Below are 21,447 nucleotides of genomic sequence, written 5' to 3'. Positions count from 1 at the left end.
ATAAAACAGTTAACACCAAAGGCTTGTTGAGGTACAATTTCCGACTGAACCTTCGGCATGAAGGTGGGGTGCGTACGTAGCACCAACCTCGATTTGTGGAAAGTCAGGTATGGTTGTTTGCAGGATAGTGCCTGGATCTCACCTACCCTCCTGGCAGAGATGATGGCCACCAGGAAAGCAGTTTTCCACAAGAATGACTTGAGCAGGGCCTAATGCACTACCTCGAAGGGCGTGCCCATGAGTGTCGTCAGAACCACGTTGAGTTCCCAACAGCAGGAGCCGTCACCGGCGGGAAAGATCTAAAAAGTCCTTTGAGAAACACCTTGATGAGTCGATGGGACCAAAGCGAAGATCTTCCTGGCGACTTGGTGTAGCGGGAGATAGCCACTAGATGTACCTTTATGGTGGCGTGTGAGAGTCTGGCCTTGGCCAATGATAGCAAGTACGGCAGGATCAGTGGGGCCGTGGCCCTCAAAGGGGTAATCTTCTGTGACCGGTATCACGTATCGAAACACTTCCACTTGTGACTGTAGCACCTCAAGGTGGACAACGCCCTGGTTTTTGCGAGGACCTCCCTGCAGTTCACTGGCAACTCCAATCCTCCAAACTCAGCCAAGCTCTCAGGTTCCGCGATAACATTTTAAAGTTTTTTAATACAATTTAAGAGTTTCCCCTCGCTGTCCAGGGGGTGGGGGGGGGATAACGGAGGACTACGAGGACGGATTAGCTGGCCGTTTCCTCATGGCCGTCGACACCACTGAATTTGGTGATGGTTGAGACCTTAGGCACTTGCACCCTATACTTCTTCTCCAGCCTATCCCGCATGGCTGCAGCCATACAAGGGTTCTTCATGAGGGCCAGGCCCTCCTCCCAAACATCGTCTATAAAGGGCACTGTCAAGATTACTTTCCTTTTGGTCTTGCGCCTTTGATACAAGAAGCCCTCCTCCTTGGTTTTCTCAGGCGCCAGCTTGAAAAGCTTGGAGGCTCTGGCGATCATGGAGTGCAACGATCCCACTTCATCTGGTGGCGACACCCTGTGTGGTGCATCCAAATGCTGTGATCCATCATCTTGATGATGGATCAACCGAGGGAAATGTCCCTCGGTTGAGAAGGCAGAACAGGAAAACTAGGCGCGGTGCTCCTTTTCAACGTCCTCATGGACCGTGTGCAGCTACTCTTGATCCTCGTCTGAGGGCGAGACCTCCATGGCTTGGGCAACGTCCTGGGAGGGCCGTTTCGGAGCCTCTTGGCCCCCCCAACCCCCACTCCCCCCCGGAGCATCTATAACCGGGGCCTGAGCTGGTTTCACTCCTTCTGGTGGGCCTGTAGATGTTGGCAAAGTCACTGCAGCGGTGATGCGCCTTGGGGGTAGGGACACTTTCTAAGCCGTGGGAGCTACCCTCGTAGGATCAGCGCCCTTAGCTTTCATGGCATTATCAGTTGACTGGGTCGCCGACAAGGTCTTTAACCTGTGCTGGTTGAATCTGCTTGGGTTGCTCAGCCTTTTTCGCATCCGTCCGCGGCTTCTCGGATTTCTCATAGTTTAACCGGGGTAGATGACTTCCTCTTTCAAGAGGTCGTCGATGGTAGCCTAGCAATGCGGCGGAAGGTGAGGCTGATTGCACCCTATCCACTTTTGGACCTGCTTCCACGGCAAACCCGGTGGACTCTGACTTGCGGCTCTTGGCATCCTCAAAAGGACTTGGAACACCGCTCCTCGGACCAGCGGTCCTGGGTAAGGCATGACCCTGCATGGAGCACGGGTCAGAGGCCTTGGCGTTAAGCGATGCGGCCAGCCTACTTTGCCGGTCCTTCGTTTTCAACAAAAACTGATTACCCTCTTCTCTGTCCCCACTTGCGGATATAGGTACTTCAAAGTATTTTTACCTCAAGATCATTTTAAAAGTCACTGCCATGAAACATCACATAACTCAAACTTTCCATGATACTCTTAAATTGTATTAAAAAAATCTTTAAAATGTTGTTTTCCAACACACCAAGTGTGATGTCAATTAACAATCATTAGAAAACCTTCATTTCTAGACTGTAATATTGATCAGAAGAACAAAATAATACAGTGCAGTTCACTTTCAGCTTGTTTATAACCAGGAAATTATAGAAGAGTTTAAAACTGCACGGAAAGATTAAATTCACCGCTTGCATAGACGAGGAGTTGTGTTAGAATATGAGGTTCAAGTTCTTTAACTCATATGGAGCCCTTGTAGGTTAGAACAGGGATTTATGTAATTAAGACACATTGCAGTGTGGAAAACACGCATTGAGGAATATTTGGTTGTCATTATGAGTAATGCAAATAATTTATACATATCAATTTGCAGTGGTAAAAGTCTGCGAAAAGCAAGCAAGAAAACATCACGCATCTTTATCCTTCAAAATTTGTTTGGAAGGATCACATCTTCGGCTCCTCAAGTTAAACCGGGTGTTCCTAAACGAAACCAAAAAGGTAAAAAAAACACTGGTATTAAAATGGTGTAAATAAAGCTAGAGTAAGACCTAATTGGTTTAAAGACCTGAAAAATAAAAAAGTTTGGAATTTAAGAACCAATCTCTTGATGAGCATGTAGGGAGTGCTTGATGGATAATAGCAAAGACCCCTTTATTTTTGAAAAAAATAGTCCTGTCCAAAAGGTTGCTGTGTTGCAGAATTGTTGAGTGGTACATAAGAGGCCCCAGACTAGGTTCTGTGTGGCAACGACTATATTCAATATATTTAGAGTATTGTTGTAATTTGACAACATTAAATCCTGCCATGAATCACGAAGATGTTTTTTTCTGTTTTTATGTAGTACGCTCACTGTACACCATTAGGGTATAGAAGATTAACACAATGACTAAAGAAATGTCCTCGTCCTGAAGGACAGTAGAATAACGCAAAAAGATACTAGAGATAGTGTCTTATTGGGAAAGTGTCCGAAACATGTCGACTATTTAAAAAAGATCAGAACCAATTGTTCGGTTTTGGTTTATGTTCTTGTGTCTAAACAGAAAAGAAAGTTTAGCGTTTTATAGAATTTTGGGTGTTGATACACGATGAACTATCTTGATGTAATGTTCAAAAGCACGCTGACAAAAGTTCTTTAGTACTAAAGAGCACCCAATTGTAAACAATATTGTTGTCATTATTTCTTTATAAGCTTTTGATAACCGCTTTGATAACAGTTAAATATCATTACACGACTGTCCCATTTTTCTATGCCTACCCAATTGAATGGCTTTTTATCCCCTTTTGTATGATTTTGTTTTTTATTTTGTGTTTAATTTGTCATCTTCTGATCAATAGTGTGGTCTAGAAGTGAAAGTTTAATGATTGTTAATTGACATCACACTTGGTGTGTTGGAAAATAACATTTGTATATGTTTTTTGAATAAAAGGAAAGTTTGAGTTATGTGATGTTTCATGGCAGTGACTTAAAATGATCAGAAGGTAAAAATACTTTGAAGTAGAGGGGGGCGTGGCCAGCTACCGAACAATGCGGACGTGAGCCTTCGAGCTACCGGCCCCGCTACATGCATCCTGCTTAAATCGCCTGCCATCCGTGTCGAACGACAACTATTAATCACACCCTCGGCGAGGGGAACCGCTGCTGCGAATTTTCGTGAGAAAATCGTAGCGAAAAGTGCGACGGCGAGGCATCCGGAGGACAGAGATCTCCCCGAAGAATCCTGAGGGAGTGATTCCAAGATGGCGCCGGGCTACGTGCCGATGTAAACCTGCCTACGCAGCAAAGATACGAGATTGTGAACGGACGCCGGCTAAAGGAGACGAGAGGTGCGGAGAGCGGACCTGGGACGTCCCCCGACGCAGAGGGGATGCGGGTGGACAGTAACAGACTGCGAAGCATGGAGCGGGGCTACGTGGCGGTTGCCCGCGAGAGGAAGACCCGCCTCGCCTCCACCCCAACGCCCGTCCCGCTGAGCCCGTCCGCAAGCTTCCCGCTTATCCGCCTGACGGTCCGGGAGAGAGAAAGTGTTACGCCTGAAGAGGACGCACACGAGGACAGGCCCGGACGAAGGGGCAGTGATCACGGACAAGACTCCCTAGAGCGCCCTGCGCGCGGCAAACGGCTGCGCCACTGCATGAGTGCAAGTGAGAAGCCTGCAAAAGAAGAGCCTGAGGCGCCTCAAACCAAGACTTGTCCCCGTGCCAAGCCCTAACTGGCCCCCAGCACACAGCCGCCCAAATCGAAAGGTGTTCATCGGACTCACTGGCAGCACATGTTACGCAGAAACTCCAGTGTAAAGACCTCTGACATGGGAAAAGAAAAATCCAGGAAAACCGGTACTCAAAGTAAAATTGATCAATTCACCACTGCCACGACGAATGCACCGGTAGAGCAAGACTGCAGTGAAACAATGGAGGAGGAAACAGGAGCAATCTCTCTGAAGGACATTATGGCGGCGATCGCCGATTCCTGTGCCTCCATGGAACAGAAAATCGATGGAATAAGCGTGGATGTCTCGCTGTTACGCAATGATCTCCAAAAATTGACGTCCCGCACCGGTAAGGCCGAGCAGCGTATATCTGGGACGGAGGATGGACTAAGGAGCCTGGAGCAGCAACTCCACAGAACCACGGCCCGCCCTAAGATACTGGAAGCGAGAGTAGACGAAGGAGAGGGCAGGTCGAGACGGAACAATGTACGCATCCTAGGCTTGCCTGAGAAGGCCAAAGGTGACTGCATGGAGCTGTTCCTGGAACAATGGCTCATCGACCTGTTTGACAAAAAGAGCTTCTCCAAATTCTTCTCGATAGAACGAGCTCACCGAGTGCCCACGGGGCGTCCCCCGCCTGGATCCCCGCCACGCACAGTGGTGGCACGGTTCCTGAATTACAGAGATCGGGACGCATTGTTGCAAATGGCACGCACGAGGGGCTCGATCACCCATAATGGCTCCAGAATTGCCTTATTTACGGACTATACAAGAGAAGTGCAAAAGGCGAGGCAATCATTTGAGCAAATCAAAAGACAGCTGCGCTCTCTAAATGTCAAATATGGCCTAATCTTTCCGGCCCAACTGAAAATTTTCCATAAAGGGACGACGGTCCACTTCACTGACCCTAAAGAGGCATGGAGGTGGGCAGAACTACACATAGATGGCGACTGGAGACCGAATCGAAGAAGCAGACCCGGGCATCCTGGAAATCCTCCGGCCAGAGACCCCCTCTCTCCCCGGACCACCCACCGAACCGTGATTACATTATGCCACCACTTGTGGGGGAGGGCTGAGGCGGGAGACAAGGTACCAGCGATCACCCAAAATGGCGGGACCCACGACGGAGGATCGGCTTTCGATGGAAACAATGCAACAAGGTATTTGACATGGATGAGGAAACATATAGCGGCCGTTTTGGACACATGTACCCCCCTAGTTACGTGGGAACAGTTGTAGAAGTTGTAGGGGTTGTTAACTGTTGTCCGAGCAAACCATTGGCGAGCTCGGACTGATGTTCGGGCGACAGATACTTCATATTGGGGCGGAGTATGGGGAGGGGTTAGGGGAGTTTGAAATTGCATCAGAAGTTATTTGTTTAGTTCCTTGTTTTAAAATGGCCTGTGGCTCCACTCGGGCACAGAAGTTACAGCACACTATAGGTCGGGATCTGGCTCCCACCGGAGAGATAAAGTTCACTACCACACGACACACACAGCATAACCCGCCACGCCCAATGCCTACCTGATATGATGGAATCCAACAACAAGAATAACACCAAGTCCATTAAGATTATGACCTGGAATGTGAACGGGTTGGGCAGTAGCATTAAGAGGCGCCTTGTTTTACAACAACTAAATCGACATGCGCCAGACGCAGCCTTCCTAACGGAAACCCACTTAGCGGGCACGAACTGCAACCTTTTCAAGCGATCAAATTACTGCATAGCATTGCACTCAGGCTTTTCCATGGGGGCCCGGGGAGTCCTGATCCTAATACACAGGCGATTGCGCTTCAAGCTGTTAACCGTTGCACAGGACACGGGAGGCAGATATGTACATATAACCGGGACTCTCTGGGGAAGCACCATATCCATGTTAGCCATTTATGCCCCACCGACCTTATTTACCTCCCTAATCGACGACTTACATACGTAATCACTGCAGATCCCTCGAGCTTGGTGATAGTGGGGGGAAGACTTCAATGAGGTAATGAACCTGGAGCTTGATCGCACACATGTCCGCGCGAGAAACCCCTCCACGCGCACTAAATTAGCCACATTTACGGATGCCATGGGACTGAAAGATGTGTGGAGGCACCTACATCCTGACACGAGGGAATACTCGTTCCTATCTGGGGCACATGCCTCATTGTCAAGGCTTGACTACTTTTTTCTGCCAACATCTGAAATAGACCTAGTAAGGGCAGCACAATTCCTACCCAGGGGCATATCAGACCACTCCCCACTCATGATAGAAATCAACACCGATAGACCAACCCCACCCCCCACCTACCTGGCGGCTGAACAGTTACTACCTGGGTTTCCCAGAACTGTTGGAGCATGTACAAAAAACTACAGAATTGTACTTTGAAGTGAACAAACACTCTGTAGGCAGCCCAACAACTGTATGGGAAGTATATAAACCGGTATTAAGGGGGGAACTTATCTCCTGGATTGTGGCCCATAAGAAAAAACAAGCTAAATCAATTCAGGAAGCAGTATTGCGAGTGCAGAGGACAGAGGCAACCCATATATCCCAAGGCCAACCGGAATCTCTCCGGGCATTGCAACTAGCACAAAAACAACTACAGAATATAGCCCTCGACAACGCCAAACAGGCGCACACAGCAAGGCGGGCTAGAGTGTACGAAACTGGGGATAAAGCGGGCAAAATGCTGGCGAAGCGAGATGAAGGGCTCAGACATGTCAGGGCGATTCGGGCACAGGGGGACACACTCTTAACAGCGGACCGGGACATCGCGGAGGGGTTTGCCTCCTATTATAGGGAGCACAAAGCACCGACCTCCCCATTGATACCACAATCCTAGCGGAAGTTACCCTTCCCTCTCTAACACCCGAACAAACTGCCCTCCTAGACACGAATATCACGGAGGACGAATTGTCCGCAGCCATAGCGGACTTCCAACCCGGGAAAACCCCAGGGCCCAACGGCTTCCCGGTAGAGGTGTGAAAAAAAATGGGTACAAACATAATTACACCACATCTATTAAAAATGTATGAAACTTCCCACAGCGAGGGATTCCTCCGACGAGACCTGAGACAAGCCACTATAGTGGTAATACCCAAAGCAGACAAACCCCCGGATAGATGCAGTTCTTACAGACCGATTTCTCTCATCAACACCGAAACCAAAATCCTAGCGAACACACTAGCTAATCGACTCCAGCCAATTATATCCTCCTTGATTCACCCGGATCAATGTGGATTCATGCCACAAAGATCCACGCGCATGAAGATACATCGATTACATATGGCGATAGAAGACGCGCCCACCATTCAGGGCCCACTAGCCCTGTTGGCGGTAGATTTTGAAAAGGCGTTCGATTCGGTACACTGGGAAGCGATTTGGGAGATAATGCAAAGAATGGGATTTGGCCCCCAATTCATGAGCTGGGTCAAACTACTGTATAAAGCACCAACAACAGTCACAAAGGTGAACGGTTATACATCAAACCCCTTTGAAATAGGAAAGGGAACCAGGGAAGGATGCCCTCTGTCAGCCATGATATTCGCGATAGCAATCGAGCCACTCGCGATACTATTGAGAGGCAATGAGGCATGGAAGGGCTTCCGCTGGTCAGAAAGCTGGGAAGACAGGGTGTCCCTGTATGCTGATGACTTGCTTGTATATCTGTACAATCCAGTAAGATCCTGTCCCATAGTGACCGGATTGCTACAAAAATACGGCGCCTTCAGCGGCCTACAAGTCAACTGGGCTAAATCCATCCTGTTCCCGCTGGGGCAGATAGAACAAGCGATACCCCCACAATGCCCCTATCAGGTTGAAAGGGAGCAATTCAAGTACCTGGGTATACTCGCCACAAATAATCTCAATGACTATGTGCCCAGAAACTTACACCCAAGTGATGACGAGACTCGCGGAAGATTCCCAACACTGGGCATCCCTCCCCCTGATGCTACTAGGCAGAGCAGCGCTCTTTAAAATGATGTCTCTGCCCCGACTCCTATACATATTATAAAATGCCCCACTTCACGTCCCCCCGAACATATTCGGGAAAATAGATCAATCAATCCGAAAGTTGCTGTGGAATGATGGCCCCCGCATAGCACTTGCCACGCTCCAAAGATCCATTTGGGAGGGCGGAATAGGGCTTCCCCGGATACAGACATACTATTGGGCCAGCCAACTGACAATCGTAAATGACCAATTGCACGGGGACAAATCCGCGCTGCATAACCGCGCATTAGAAATTGACACTCCTGAAAACCCTGTTATGCAATATCTTTATAGGAAAAGGGCCCGTCCAAACATCTCCAATATGCGGACACACCTAACCCAAATCTGGACGGACGCACACAAATTTGTGGGATGGGGCAACAAGCTGTCGCTAGCCCAAACATTGTGGAACAACAGAAATCTCCCGGGTGTATACAATCTCCCCAAATGGCTGCTCTGGTCCCAACATGGAACACTGACAATGTGTGATTTCGTGAGAGAGGGCATCGTAATTCCATTCTCGGAGCTGGAGCTCAACCTCACACTTCCCCAAACTGAACAATATCATTATACTCAGTTGCAACACGCACTACAAGGCAATCTCCCTGATATGACCGCATTGCCGGAATTCACCCCAATAGAAAGGAACCTCTTCCCCGAGCGAATCACTCAGAAAGTGACGTCAGTCCTGTACAGTGCCATAACCTCCTTTGGCACGACAGAATTGCGAGCTCTACAGACCAAATGGGAGACTGATATGGGTACAATACTGCCTGAAGAATGGGTCATAGCTCTGATGTTTCCTAGGGAAGTAGCTATATCGTCAAGGCTCAGGCTGATACAGTTAAAGATACTACATAGAGTATACTATCCTAGAGTGGCTCTCTACAAATGAGGAAGGATAAATGACCCAACCTGCCTGCGATGCAAGACAGAGGAAGGTACCTTCTTTCACATACTCTGGACATGCACACACATTCAGCAGTTCTGGGACGCATGTTGCAACGAGCTATCTAGAGTCCTAGGTAAAGAGATCCCCAGAGATCCTAAGCTGCTACTGTTGGGAATAAACGATGAAGTCGACCTGTCAAAATATGAAAAATTGTTTGTGTTCACCACTACCGCACTTATCAAAAGAAACATTGCTCAGAAATGGGGGTCGTAGACATCTGTGTTGCAATGGAGCACAGGGTATACACGGTCAGAGGATGTCTGGCCAAGGCGCAAAAGGTATGGCAAAAATGTGAAGACGCCCACTGAAAGGTGACTTTGTATGAGCGAATAAGAAAAGAGAATGTGGCGCCCCTCGACATCCAGGGTACCAATAAAGCGGGGAAGTCGAATGTGGCTCCTGTGAAGGGGCAGTGAACTCAATTTTGAAATGTTGTCTGTAATAACGGTGGGAAACAATCAATGACCTGTATCGACAGTGTGCTTATGTTGTTTGTTTGTCTAAAATCAAAATGTTTTATCAAAAAGAAAATACTTTGAAGTACCTATAACGCTGGTGTGGAGAGAGAGGGGGGTAATCAGTTTTTGTTTTTCTTGATGCTTTGAATTTTTCCCATTTAAAAACTGATCCCCCAAAAATAAAAATCAGGGAAAATACCCAATTCGTAATTCTTTGTTCTTTTCTTCAAAAACCTGAGGCAAATTTCGCACTCTACCTCCTTCTGGTTCTGGGGCAGGTAGTAGAGGCATTGTAGGTGCTTGTCCTCCACAAACACATTCCGTAACCCGCATTTTGTGCAAGGCCTGAAGAAACCTTCACTCCTTCTCCTCCGTCATGGCCGAAGGGCACGAAGTAGGCCCAAAGGCCTTGAATCTTTGATGATGTTCGCCCTTGGGGAGCGCATAGAAGTTCATCAACAACAGCTCCCCGCTGTCAGCAGATAAAGAAAAGGCAACACTGGCTTCTTTGAAACAAAAATATTACTTTTTCCATCAAAAAAACACAGAAAATGTACAAATAGCTCAGAGAGCACACTCGAGGACTCCCACCATTGAAGCACGCAGTAAAAATCGAAAGATGGCTGCCAGAGGAATGGCTTAAGGAGAGGACTGTCATTGGATGGGGGCAGTATGACCCACAGCACAGTGATTGGTTTAGAGGAGAAGAACAAGTTACTTTCTTACCTGGTAACGTTCTTTCGATGGGATGGTCCGACGACGTATTCCATATCTATGACAGGTAATGTCCACAGCTGTGCTGCTTCGGAAAATCTTTGGCGTCTGCGTCCTGCGTCGATGACGTTGATGCGCCGTCCCCAAGGACCTCCTCCGACGGCCGACGTCACCCGATGTGATAAGTAGGACGCACGACGCCCATAGCCTCAGTTATAGTTTTTTCCCAGAACGTGTGCCACCAGTTTTCTGCCAGTCAGACACACAAGGCTTGCGGAACGCAAGCTGCAATTGCAAAAGAAATTCTGCAGCGTGGATGGCAGGGAGGGAGCGATATGGAATACGTCGTCGGACCATCCCATCGAAAGAACGTTACCAGGTAAGAAAGTAACTTGTACTTCGAGGGGATTGGGTCCTCCGACGTATTCCATATCTATGACAGACTCCCAAAGCAGTACCAAGCAAGGAGGTGGGAAAGAATTTAGAATACAAATTTAGCATGCCCAATCAAATTGCGGAATAGAGAACTGCCTTGCCAAAGGCCAGATCTTGCCCTCTGATGGAACCAAGGGAATAGTGACGTACAAAAGTATGTACTGAAGCCCAGGTGGCTGCATCACAGATGTGACGAATAGGAACTCCCCTCTGCAGGTCAGTAGACGCAGCCACTCCTCTGGTAGAATGGGCCCGCAAGCCAGCCAGAGGGTCCTTACCCGCCAAGCGGTAACACTCAGAGATAGCTAAAATAATCCAACGAGACAAAGTCTGTTTCATCACAGCTTGTCCCAAACGCTTCCCAGCGTAACCAATGAAAAGTTGATCGTCCACTCTGACCCGGGACATGCGCGAAATATAAAAGCTCAACGCTCTCCGAGGATCAAGCCTATGGAGCCTCTCCTCTTCCTTACCAGGATGTGGGGGAGGATAGAACGCCGGAAGAACAACTTTCTGGCTCAAATGAAAATCCAAAACCACTTTCGGAAGAAAAGGACGACGAACTCTAAGGACAACCCTGTCCTTGTGAAACACAGTGAAGGGTGGCTTAACTGAAAGTGCCTGTAACTCACTCACTCTGCGAGCGGAAGTAACCGCAACCAAAAACACAGTTTTCAGAGTCAACAGCCTCAAAGGGCAAGAATGTAAAGGCTCAAACGGAGCACCCATAAGAAACTTAACAAGGTTCAAATCCCAACCTGGCACCAAAAAAGGTGACGGAGGGAACACATTAGTGAGCCCTTTCAAAAACTGCGAAATTAAAGGAATCTTAAAATAGGAACACTCTTCAGACGAGCGCTTAAATATGGACAGCGCCGCCAGGTAACCTTTAATGGTCCCCACTTGCAAGCCCCTATGGGCCAAAGAAAGCAAAAAAGACAAACCCATGGGAATGTCGCATTCAAAAGGATCCACATTCTGAACTCTGCACCAGTCGCAGAACTTTCTCCAACGGCAACGGTACAGAGACTTTGTTGCCGGCCGCCTGGCCGAGAGCAACACCTCCATCACGTCTTCAGGGAGGTCCCAATCCTTACACCTCAACCTTTCAGAAGCCAAGCGTGAAGATTGAGGGATCCGACCTCTGGATGGAGAACCTGACCCCCCTCCCGTGAGAGCAGATCGTCTCGGTAGGGAAGACGACGTGGAGGGCAGATGGACAAGTCTAGAAGGTCCGGGTACCACGTCCTCCGGACCCACGCCGGAGCAATGAGGATCATCCGGGAACCGAACCTCTGTAACTTCCGCAACCTCTGCAACACTTGCGGGACGACGGGGACTGGAGGAAACGCGTACAGCAGTGGGAATGACCACTCCACCACGAACGCGTCTCCTAAGGCTCCTTTTGGAGGAAATTCCCGCGAGCAAAACATTCGTACTTCCGGTTGACACTGGTGGCGAAGAGCTCCACTTGAGGGGTCCCCCAAAGGGTGAAGATCTCCAGGAGAATCTCCCGAGCCAGCTCCCACTCGTGAGAGATCATGCTCTGCCTGCTCAGAGCGTCCGCCGTCTCGTTGTCGTCTCCGGCCAGATGAACTGCCGAGATCGAAACTTCCTGCTGGATGGCCCAGAACTCTAGCTGCATCGCCTCCCTGCACAGCGGAAGTGACCCTGCCCACCCCTTTTTGTTGAGGTAGTGCATGGCCACCGTGTTGTCCGTCAGAATCAGGACACTCTTCCCGCGCACAGTTTGCAGAAAAGCCTTCAGGGCTAGCCTGACGGCCCTCAGCTCCAACAGATTCATATGGAGTCTGGACTCCGACGGAGACCAATGACCACTGACTGTCAACTAATTGGCATGAGCTCCCCGTCCCGTGAGGGATGCGTCCGTCACGATCGTCACCTCCGGCCAGGGCAGCCAAAATGGGGCCCCCTTCATCAGATTGCCCTCGACGGCCCACCACAGAAGGTCCCGGGCTACCGAGGGCGGCACCTGAACAGGGTCCGACAGCCTGCCGGAGGACTGAGACCACTGGAGCTTGAGTGCCCACTGCAAAGACCTCATCCGCAGACGAGCCTCTGGCACCAGAAGAATGCAGGATGCCATGAGGCCGAGCAGCCTCAAGAACTCGGACGCTGGGAGATTCTGGGCAAACTGAAACTTGTGCACCATCTGCTGAATGTGAAGAGCCCTCACCTGAGGAGGAAAACACTGCCCCAGGGACGTGTCGAGCACTGCTCCGATGTACTGGAGCCGCTGCGTTGGTATCAAATGGGACTTCTTTAAATTGAGGGAGAAGCCCAGCCTGTGAAGGGAGTGGCAGGTGACGGACAGATGATCGAGGACTTGCTCGGGAGAGCTCCCCCTGATCAACCAATCGTCCAGGTAGGGGTAGACGTGAATCCCCCCTTTCCTGAGATGCGCTGCCACCACCACCATGAGCTTGGTGAAAACCCTCGGGGCGGAGGTCAATCCGAACGGCAGGACCCGAAACTGAAAGTGCGAATCGCCAACCGCGAACCTCAGGTAATTCTTGTGCTTGGGATGGATCGGCACATGGAAGTAAGCATCCTTGAGGTTGAGAGACACCAACCAGTCCTGAAGTTGAAGGGCCTGGAGGACTTGAGAAAGAGTCACCATCTTGAACATGTCCTTCCTGAGGAGTTTGTTCAAACCGCGCAAGTCCATGATGGGTCTCAATCCCCGTCTTTCTTCGAAATCAAAAAATAAGGGGAATACCATCCCTTGTTCCTCTCTGCTACAGGCACCAGTTCTATGGCGCCTTTCTCCAGCAGGGCTTGAATTTCCTGCGCAAGGAGCGGATCCGGACTCTTCAAAGAGAGGTTCCCTGGTGGATTGTCGTGAGGCCTCTGCCGAAAAGGAAGACAGTAGCCGTGGGTTATGATCTCCAGAACCCACACATCCGAAGTAATGGCTTGCCACTCTACAAGATGCTGCGCCAGCCTTCCCCCAACCGGCGAACCATGGGACCTGGCCTCATGACTGAGTGGTAGCAGCTGCGGCGTTGCCTGAGGGCAAAGAGGCAACTGCCCCAGCGGCCTTGGCACCTCTAGTACCTTTGTTTCCACCTCTGCCACTCTTACGATGGCCTCTTTGACTGCTAGCTCCTCTCGCTTTACTGAAGGAAGAGTAATAGCGAAAGGAACCTCCCCTCCATTGCTGTCCCCTAGGACAAAAAGACAGAGGTTGGCGAACTGCAGCACCCAATGATTTCGCTGCAGCTTTGGAGGTCTGCAACCTCTCAAGGCTCTCGTCAGCCTTGCTGCCAAAAAGGTGTTCACCGTCAAAAGGCATGTTGAGGAGCCGGGACTGTACATTAGGAGCGAACCCAGACTTCCGCAACCACGCAAACCTGCACATTACGGTGCTCGCCGCCATGGACCGGCTGACACAATCCGCCAAGACCAAACCCGACTGAACGGCCTCACACATAGCATCCTTGCCATCCTGAACCATAGCAAGGAAACCATCCCGTTCGTCCCCTTCGGGAATATGATCAGCCGCTAATGCAACACAGTTCCACAGAGTGTGCGTGAAACGAGACAAGGCACACATGGAGTTGGCCGCCTAAGCCCATACCCCCCGAAGAAAACACTTTCTTCGCCCAGCCGTCAAAACGTTTATCGTCCCTAGCAGCCTGCACCACCAAACTCTCCGGGGTGGGGTGCCTAGACAAGTAGCAGGGGTTGCTACTGGCTGGACGGTATTTTCGCGACAAAGACTTGCCCACTGCCGGGAGACTCCCCGGAGCAGTCCAAGCCGCCGCCACCCTTCTCTGCAGAGCCATAGGAAAAGGCAAAACCGGGTTAGTGGGTGGACAGAGATCAAGGATGTCCGTGAGATCATCCTGAACGAACTCCCCTGGGGGAACTGACCAACCCAAGTACTCGGTAACCCGAGACATAAGGCGCCGATATGAAGAATCGGCATGAGTGCCAGGCTCCGGCCGACAAAACTCCAACTCCGGAGAGGTGTCCAGTCCACTGGCATCATGCAGCGACTGCCTCAGGTCATCAAACTGGCTATGGCCCGAGATAAGGTCACCTGGAACCGCAACCGGAACCAGGCCGCCATCAGAGCCTTCATCACCCTCCGAAATGTACTCCAGGCGAGGAGAGGAAGACCACTGCGGACGAAAGCAGTACCGGACCTTAGCCATAGCCTTTCTAGGGCAAACCCCATGCCACGGGGCCCCTCCGACACCACCGCCTCGAAAGGCGCCGGCGTCGACAGAAAAGGTGTCGAGGGCACCGAACGAGTCGCCGCCGGCGTCGAAAGAAAAGGCGTGGACGTCGAGCGAATCAGCGTCGACGACAGCTGCAGCGCCGTCAGCATCGGCAGCGTCGACACAGCCCTCGAAGCCGGAGCTCCGAGCGTGTCTCTCGACAACCTGGGCGCCGACGACCCGCCCTCAAAGACGGAACCTCGAGAGAAATCGTCGACGACCTCGGCGCCAGAGGCGTCGACGTCTTCTTCGAAGACGGCACAGGATCACGCGGTCTCTAGCGCGTCGAGGACCGGGACCTGGAATGGGCATGGCGAGAACGGCTACCCTTGTCCGAGCGGGACGTCTCCCGCGAGCCGTGCCGACCACCCGAGCCCGAAGGCGTACGGGCGGTGTCTCTCGACCGGTGCCGACCGACCCCACTCTGAGGCGCGGATGGACCAGTACCCTGCGATTCCAGAATCGCTAGCATCTGCTTCCCGAAGGAAGCCCATTCCTCCGGTGTTGCTCGCATGGAGGGAAAAGCGACCCGCCGACGGGCGGAGTCCTCGGAAGAGGACGGGGAAGGCGACCTATGCCAGCGCTTCCTGGAATGCCTAGAAGAGGCGGAGGAGTGGCGAGACCGACTCCTGGAAGGAGACCCACCGGACTTCCGACGACGACGTGGAGAGTCACCCCTCGAGTCATCGGTCGAAAGCCCCGCAGACCTCGACTTCCGGGGCTTAGACACCCGGCCTACCGACAGCTTCTTCTTGCGTTCCCGCAAGGCCTTTGCAGTGAGCGACTGGCAGTCGACACAGTTGTCCATATCGTGGGCCTCCCCGAGGCACCAGAGGCAGGCGTCGTGCGAGTCTGTGACCGACATCTTGGACCCACAGTCCCCGCAGTTCTTGAAGCCCGGAGACGCGGGGTCGAAGATGAGAAAGACATCGCCATGAACAGGTCTTCACAACCAACCGAACAGGTTCAACGAACCGAGAATAGAAAACAGCAACTCCAACGAGTCGAGGCGTACCGAGATTCACGAACCGAACACGTTCGCGGAAAAAACGGAACCGAGGCTCTGGGCGTCATGCGTCCTACTTATCACATCGGGTGACGTCGGCCATCGGAGGAGGTCCTCGGGGACGGCGCATCGACGCAGGACGCAGACGTCAAAGATTCTTCGAAGCAGCACAGCTGTGGACATTACCTGTCATAGATATGGAATACGTCGGAGGACCCAATCCCCTCGAAATACCGTTTTAAGTGAAACTGTTTTTTCTTTTTACTGAGAATTCCCAGCCTGACGATGGGGAATATTCATAAGCATGTGAATCCATGCCAGACCCCATGCTGGAGAAAATACATGTACTGTTAAGTACTTCACATTTCATAGAGAAAGAAAAAGCACTGAAGGGGTTCATTTGTTTTAAAATGACAATTATTAGTGTTAGTCTTGGGTAGAACCCTTCAATGGTCAAGTGGATATAATAAGGTGTGAGAGTAAAACTTGGCAGACTAGCACCTCCACACAACACATTCCTCACGTATTCAGAAAATTTTACAGCCCATGCTGCTAAATCTAGATAGACCCAAACATAACGAAAAGATACAAGCACTTACGCTCCGACAATGCTGACGCTGCCCTCCCTCTCGGGATTCCCCAAGCATTTCACTCGTCCAGCTCGCTCATAGAAGGACGCAAGACGGGCCCCAAGATACGCAGGATATCCACTATCTGTAAACAGGACAAGATGCACAGAAAATCATGGGTCCTGAAAGGCAGACACCTTAAAAAATTTACAAGCAAAACATACAGTTTATCCTATCATATATGGGATACATTACTCACCGTAATCTTATTTCTGATGCTTGTATCTGCTAAGAATCACATGCTATGCACAGTCTGACATCAGAGTATTGCACTTTGTGTTTCGAAACTCGAAAAGGGACGTTGACAGGGCATGCCAGTAATACTATCCCTAGTGTGATGTCTACCGTACCCATGGTCTTTCACGCGTCGAGTTTCCTCAAATTATTTGTTTCTGACATGAGGTAGCATGAGGTGTAGCTTGAGTACAGATGTAATAAAGCAGATAAGAGTAGATAAAGCTAGAAAACGCCTATGCACCTTCTACTTCACAGGGGGGGGAAGGGTGTGTGCATGTGAATCCAAGCAGAAACAAGCATCAGAAATAAGATTACAGCGAGTAATGCATCCCTTCTGAGGCTTGTTCATCTGCTTAGATTACATGCTATGCATAGATTATTGAGCAGTGTCTGGAGAAGGTGGTGGGTTGTGAGAAGGTACAGCGGCAAATAGATGTTTTAGCACCGCTTGTCCCACCAGTGAATCTGTTTTAGAATGTTTGTCAATGCAGTAATGCAGAGTAAAAGTATTTATGGAGATGCTTTGCAAATGGCGTCCAGCGGGACGTTTGCAATAAAGGCCAAAGTAGCTCCTGTAGCCGTGGTGGAGTAAGCTCTTGGTCTGAAAGGCAGAGTTATTTTATAGGGAGTAGTGAGTATATATATATATAGAGCTGTATGCATTTCACTATACATTTGGAGACAGCGTTTTTTTAAACTTGATCACCTTCCCTGCCAGGTGCTAAGGAGGCAAACAGTTGGTCTGTTTTTCCTAGCGGCTTTGTCTTGTTTACATAGTAAAGAACCACCCTCCTAACATTTAGTGTATGGAAGTTTTTCTCTGCTGAGTTTGAAGGGTTTTGAAAGAAAGTAGATAGTTTCAATGAACTGGTTAACATGGAACTTCTATATGAACTTAGGTAAAAACCTAGGGTGTGTTCTTAGTACCAACTTGACTTTGTGGATAAGAAAGGGTCTTGCACTGACAAGGCTTGTAGTTCACTGACTCTGCTTATGGAGGTGATGGCCACCAGAAAAGCAGTTTAGTATGTTAGGTCTTTAAGGCTGGATGTGTGCACAGGCTCAAAGGGAGGAACTATGGGCTTTGTGAGTATCACATTGAGATCCCACCCTGGAGGCAGGTTTAAAATGGAGGGGGTGGGAGGTAGTAAAGCATTTTTACTCCCTCCATGAACGCCTTAACAATAGGGACTTTCCAGCAGGACACCTTGTTTTAAGAGCCACTAGATGAACTTTGATGGAGTTCAATACTAGGCCATAGTCTAGTAAGTGGAGCATGAAATGAAGAATATGTGATGGTTTACATTCAATAGGGTTTACATTTTTTGAATGGCACCATATTACAAACCTTTTCCATTTGTTAAAGTAACAGTGTCTGGTGTTTGGTTTACGTGCCTCTGAGGATTTCCGTACACCTTTGAGGTAGTTTTAAATGACAAACTATGACTTCAGGAGACAAGCTGCCAAGTTCATAGATTGAGGATGGGGGTGTAACATTGTCCCCCTCACCCCCCCCGTATTGGGTGAGCATGTTGAAGGGGTACAGGAGCTTGATTGGATCGCACATCGCCAGTTTGCGCAGATGCGGAAACCAAGGTTGTCTCGCCCACATAGGAGCCACCAGGATTAGAGTGACTTGTTCCTGGTGTATTCTGTGCACTATCCTGCTCAGGAGCGGTGTTGTTGGGAAAAGCATAAGCAAACTTCCCTGACCAGCTAATCCATAGGGTGTTCCCCTTGGATCTGGGTTGGGGAAACCTGGATGCAAAGTCTAGGCATTGTGTGTTTAGGCTTGTGGTGAACAAGTCCAAAAGAGGATAGGCCCAGACGGAAAAAATATTGTTTAAACTGTCTCTGCTGAACTGCCACTCGTGCTCTTTGAGTAGGGGATCTCTGCTTAGCTAGTCTGCTAGAGAATTGAGTTCCCCTGGAACATGTTGAGACACTAGGAACATGTTCCGCTTGAGTGCCCACTTCCACATTTTTTGGGCTAGCCTTGACAGACTTGGAGAGTGTGTGCCTCCCTGCTTTTTTTTTTAGAAAATGGCAGTCGTGCGGTCTGTAAGGACTTGTACTGTTTCACCTGTTAGAATTACTTGAAAGGTTTATAGGGCTTTGAGCACTGCTAGCAGCTCCAAAAAGGTTTATGTGATTCTGGGCTGTCATCTGTATACACAGGCCATGTGCTGTGTGGGGAAGGTAATGGGCTACCCATCTGGAGAGTGATGAGTCTGTTTTAACGATCGCTTGCACTGTAGGTTTGTGAAAATGTTTTCCCCTTTAACAGAGTTTCCTTATTCCACCAGCGTAGCGAATGAACTAGGGTTAGCAAAACAACCACTAGATCTTCCCACTGACCGCTTACCTGAGAGCACTGTTTTGCTAACCACTCTTCCATTGGGTGCATGCTCAACCGTGCGTGCCGAATCAGATAAATGTCTGTAGCCATCATCCCGAGCAAGCGCATTGCTTTGCATACGGTTATTTTGCGACTGGCTAGATACTGAGGTATTTGCAGCAGTATATTTTGAACTCTTTCGTTTGATGGGAAGACTAGCCACTATCCTGTCTTTATGATAGCTACTAAGAACTGTTTGGTTTTGCTTGGAACGAGATTTGATTTATTTCTCGTTGACTGAAAATCCCAGTTGGAACAGAAGATTGATTTTTCTTTGGGTATTTTGCTTGCAAATTTGAGGGGATTCCCCTCAGTAAGTGATCCACATAAAGGTACACTGGGATTGATTCTCTGCGTAGGCTATGCCTTAGTGTAGCACTTAGAATTGGTAGTGTCGATTTGCTATTTCGCTAAGGAAAGTAAGCATCTTTCATGTCCAAGGTTGCCATGTAGCACCCTTGTTTTAGCTGTGGGATTACTTCTCATGCTAAATTTTGGCATAAGTTGACATAAGTGTTCACAAGCCGCAGGTCTAGTACAGGGCGCATTGTTAGGTCTTTCTTTGGCATAAGGAAGTACATTGAATAGATACTCTTGTTTACCTAGTTTGCCAGGACGGTTTCTATGGCGTAGCAGTGCTTTGACCTTCCAGCAGAATGCGCTGTTCCTCCTGCGGTGTTTCCGTTTGTCTTGGCGGGTGATTGGGTGGTGTTTGCATGAGGTATATGCAATAGCTCCCGCCACTGTGGAAAGTACCCACTTGTCTGACGTGATCCCCTCACATGCGTGGGTAAACTGAGAAATGCGTCCTCCTACTGGGGAGGCACGTGAGGGGACTTTGTGCGGGTGGTCATTGCTTTGGTGGTGTGGCGGAGGATACGGCTCTACTTCTGGACCTTCTGTGCCCCCCCTTTGACAATGTTATTGGCAGGACAGCCCCTGCGAAGAACCCCAAAATGAATTTTGGCCGCCTTGGTTGTAGTTAGAGGACCGCTGGGGTGTTGTCCTTTAAAACGGTGTGTAATAAACCCGCCTTTCTGCACAAAGAATTAATTTGTGAGTTATCCCAGGGATTTGAGGGTGTCACACTCCTCTTTAGCACTTTTCAGTGTGTCCTCGACCGCTTTACCAAATAAGATGTTCGGCTCAATTGGCATATTTAAAAGGGTGGCTTGGATTTCCAGCTTGAAACCTGATTGGCGTAGCCATGCATGGCGTTTGATGAGGGCACTTGAAACACTTGTGTATAGGCGCGTTACAAATGCCATATCATATCCTATCACCCTCAGCTACTATCCGACCTGCATTGTAAGCTGCATCCAGATTGTTTTTTAAGATGCAGCTTGCCACCTGTTTGCCTTCAGCTACTATTTGTAAAAGTTGTGTCTTTAGGGCCCGTGGGACCAAGTCTATCTGTTGTGACATGTCGTCCCACTTGTGGCAATTATAACTTGCCAGTAGTGTATTATTGTTGACTATCCTCACCCCGTAAGCAGCCGCAGAAGCTACTTTCCTGCCTTGGATGTACACTTTTTTTGCTCTCCTTGTCAGTAATGGCTTTGGCAGGCGCTAAAGGTGTGCCCGCTCTTTTCCTTGTGGTGGTCACAACGAGAGAGTCAGGCTTTAGCTAAACCCCTGATGTACAATGGGTCTAACATGGCCGGTGTAAACATCTTCTCAATGTGAGGGTTGACTGCCCATGTCAGTTTGGGGGTATGTAACGAAGGCTGAATGCGCCTTTGGATAGAATGAAGCAGTGGAATGAACTGTGCTGCAGATCTTTTATCCCCGAGGATGTCCTCTACAAAGTCTTTATAGAATTGTGCCTCCTAGGTACCATTTATTTTCAAAGTGTTCTGCAGCTCTTAAAAGAAGATCATTATACTGCAGCTGGTTATACACAGGGGAATTGGCTACTGGTTGGTCAGTATGGTCTGGAGATTGAATGATGTATACATCATTGTCATAGTATTGGTCTGTATCCTCCTTGGTCTGCTAAGGAGAAAGGGTTTTGCAGACCTATAGTATCATAATAGTATAGGTCATCAGACATGTCTTGATAGGTAGAGGTACTAGATTGTGTCCCGCCCAGGCAGGCTCTTTTGCCGTCGGGTTACTTGTTAGCTGCTTCGCCTTGAGGGGGCTCGTGTAGGTTGGTAAGTTGATCTGGGCATTGATCCAAAAAGTTAACCAAGCTAGACATTCTGGTCATAAGT

The 21,447-nt window shown here is 49.4% G+C and overlaps 1 protein-coding gene across 9 annotated transcripts in view; it reads right to left on the bottom strand.

Moving 5' to 3' along the window:
• ATP6V1A (ATPase H+ transporting V1 subunit A) overlaps window positions 1-21,447 on the bottom strand; it is a 1,210,625-nt gene that overhangs the window by 288,541 nt on the left and 900,637 nt on the right. For all 9 annotated transcript variants that reach the window (XM_069635876.1, XM_069635872.1, XM_069635874.1 and 6 more), the window contains one exon: window positions 16,567-16,681. In XM_069635876.1, the coding sequence (XP_069491977.1) occupies window positions 16,567-16,681 (115 nt within the window). The remainder of the gene's footprint in view (window positions 1-16,566; window positions 16,682-21,447) is intronic.

Source organism: Ambystoma mexicanum, chromosome 7p, assembly GCF_040938575.1.
Source record: "Ambystoma mexicanum isolate Mex_15411 chromosome 7p, UKY_AmexF1_1, whole genome shotgun sequence".
Lineage (NCBI taxonomy): Eukaryota > Metazoa > Chordata > Amphibia > Caudata > Ambystomatidae > Ambystoma > Ambystoma mexicanum.
The sequence above is the reverse complement of the archived record's forward strand: the minus strand, read 5'-3'. Positions and strand labels throughout refer to the sequence as shown.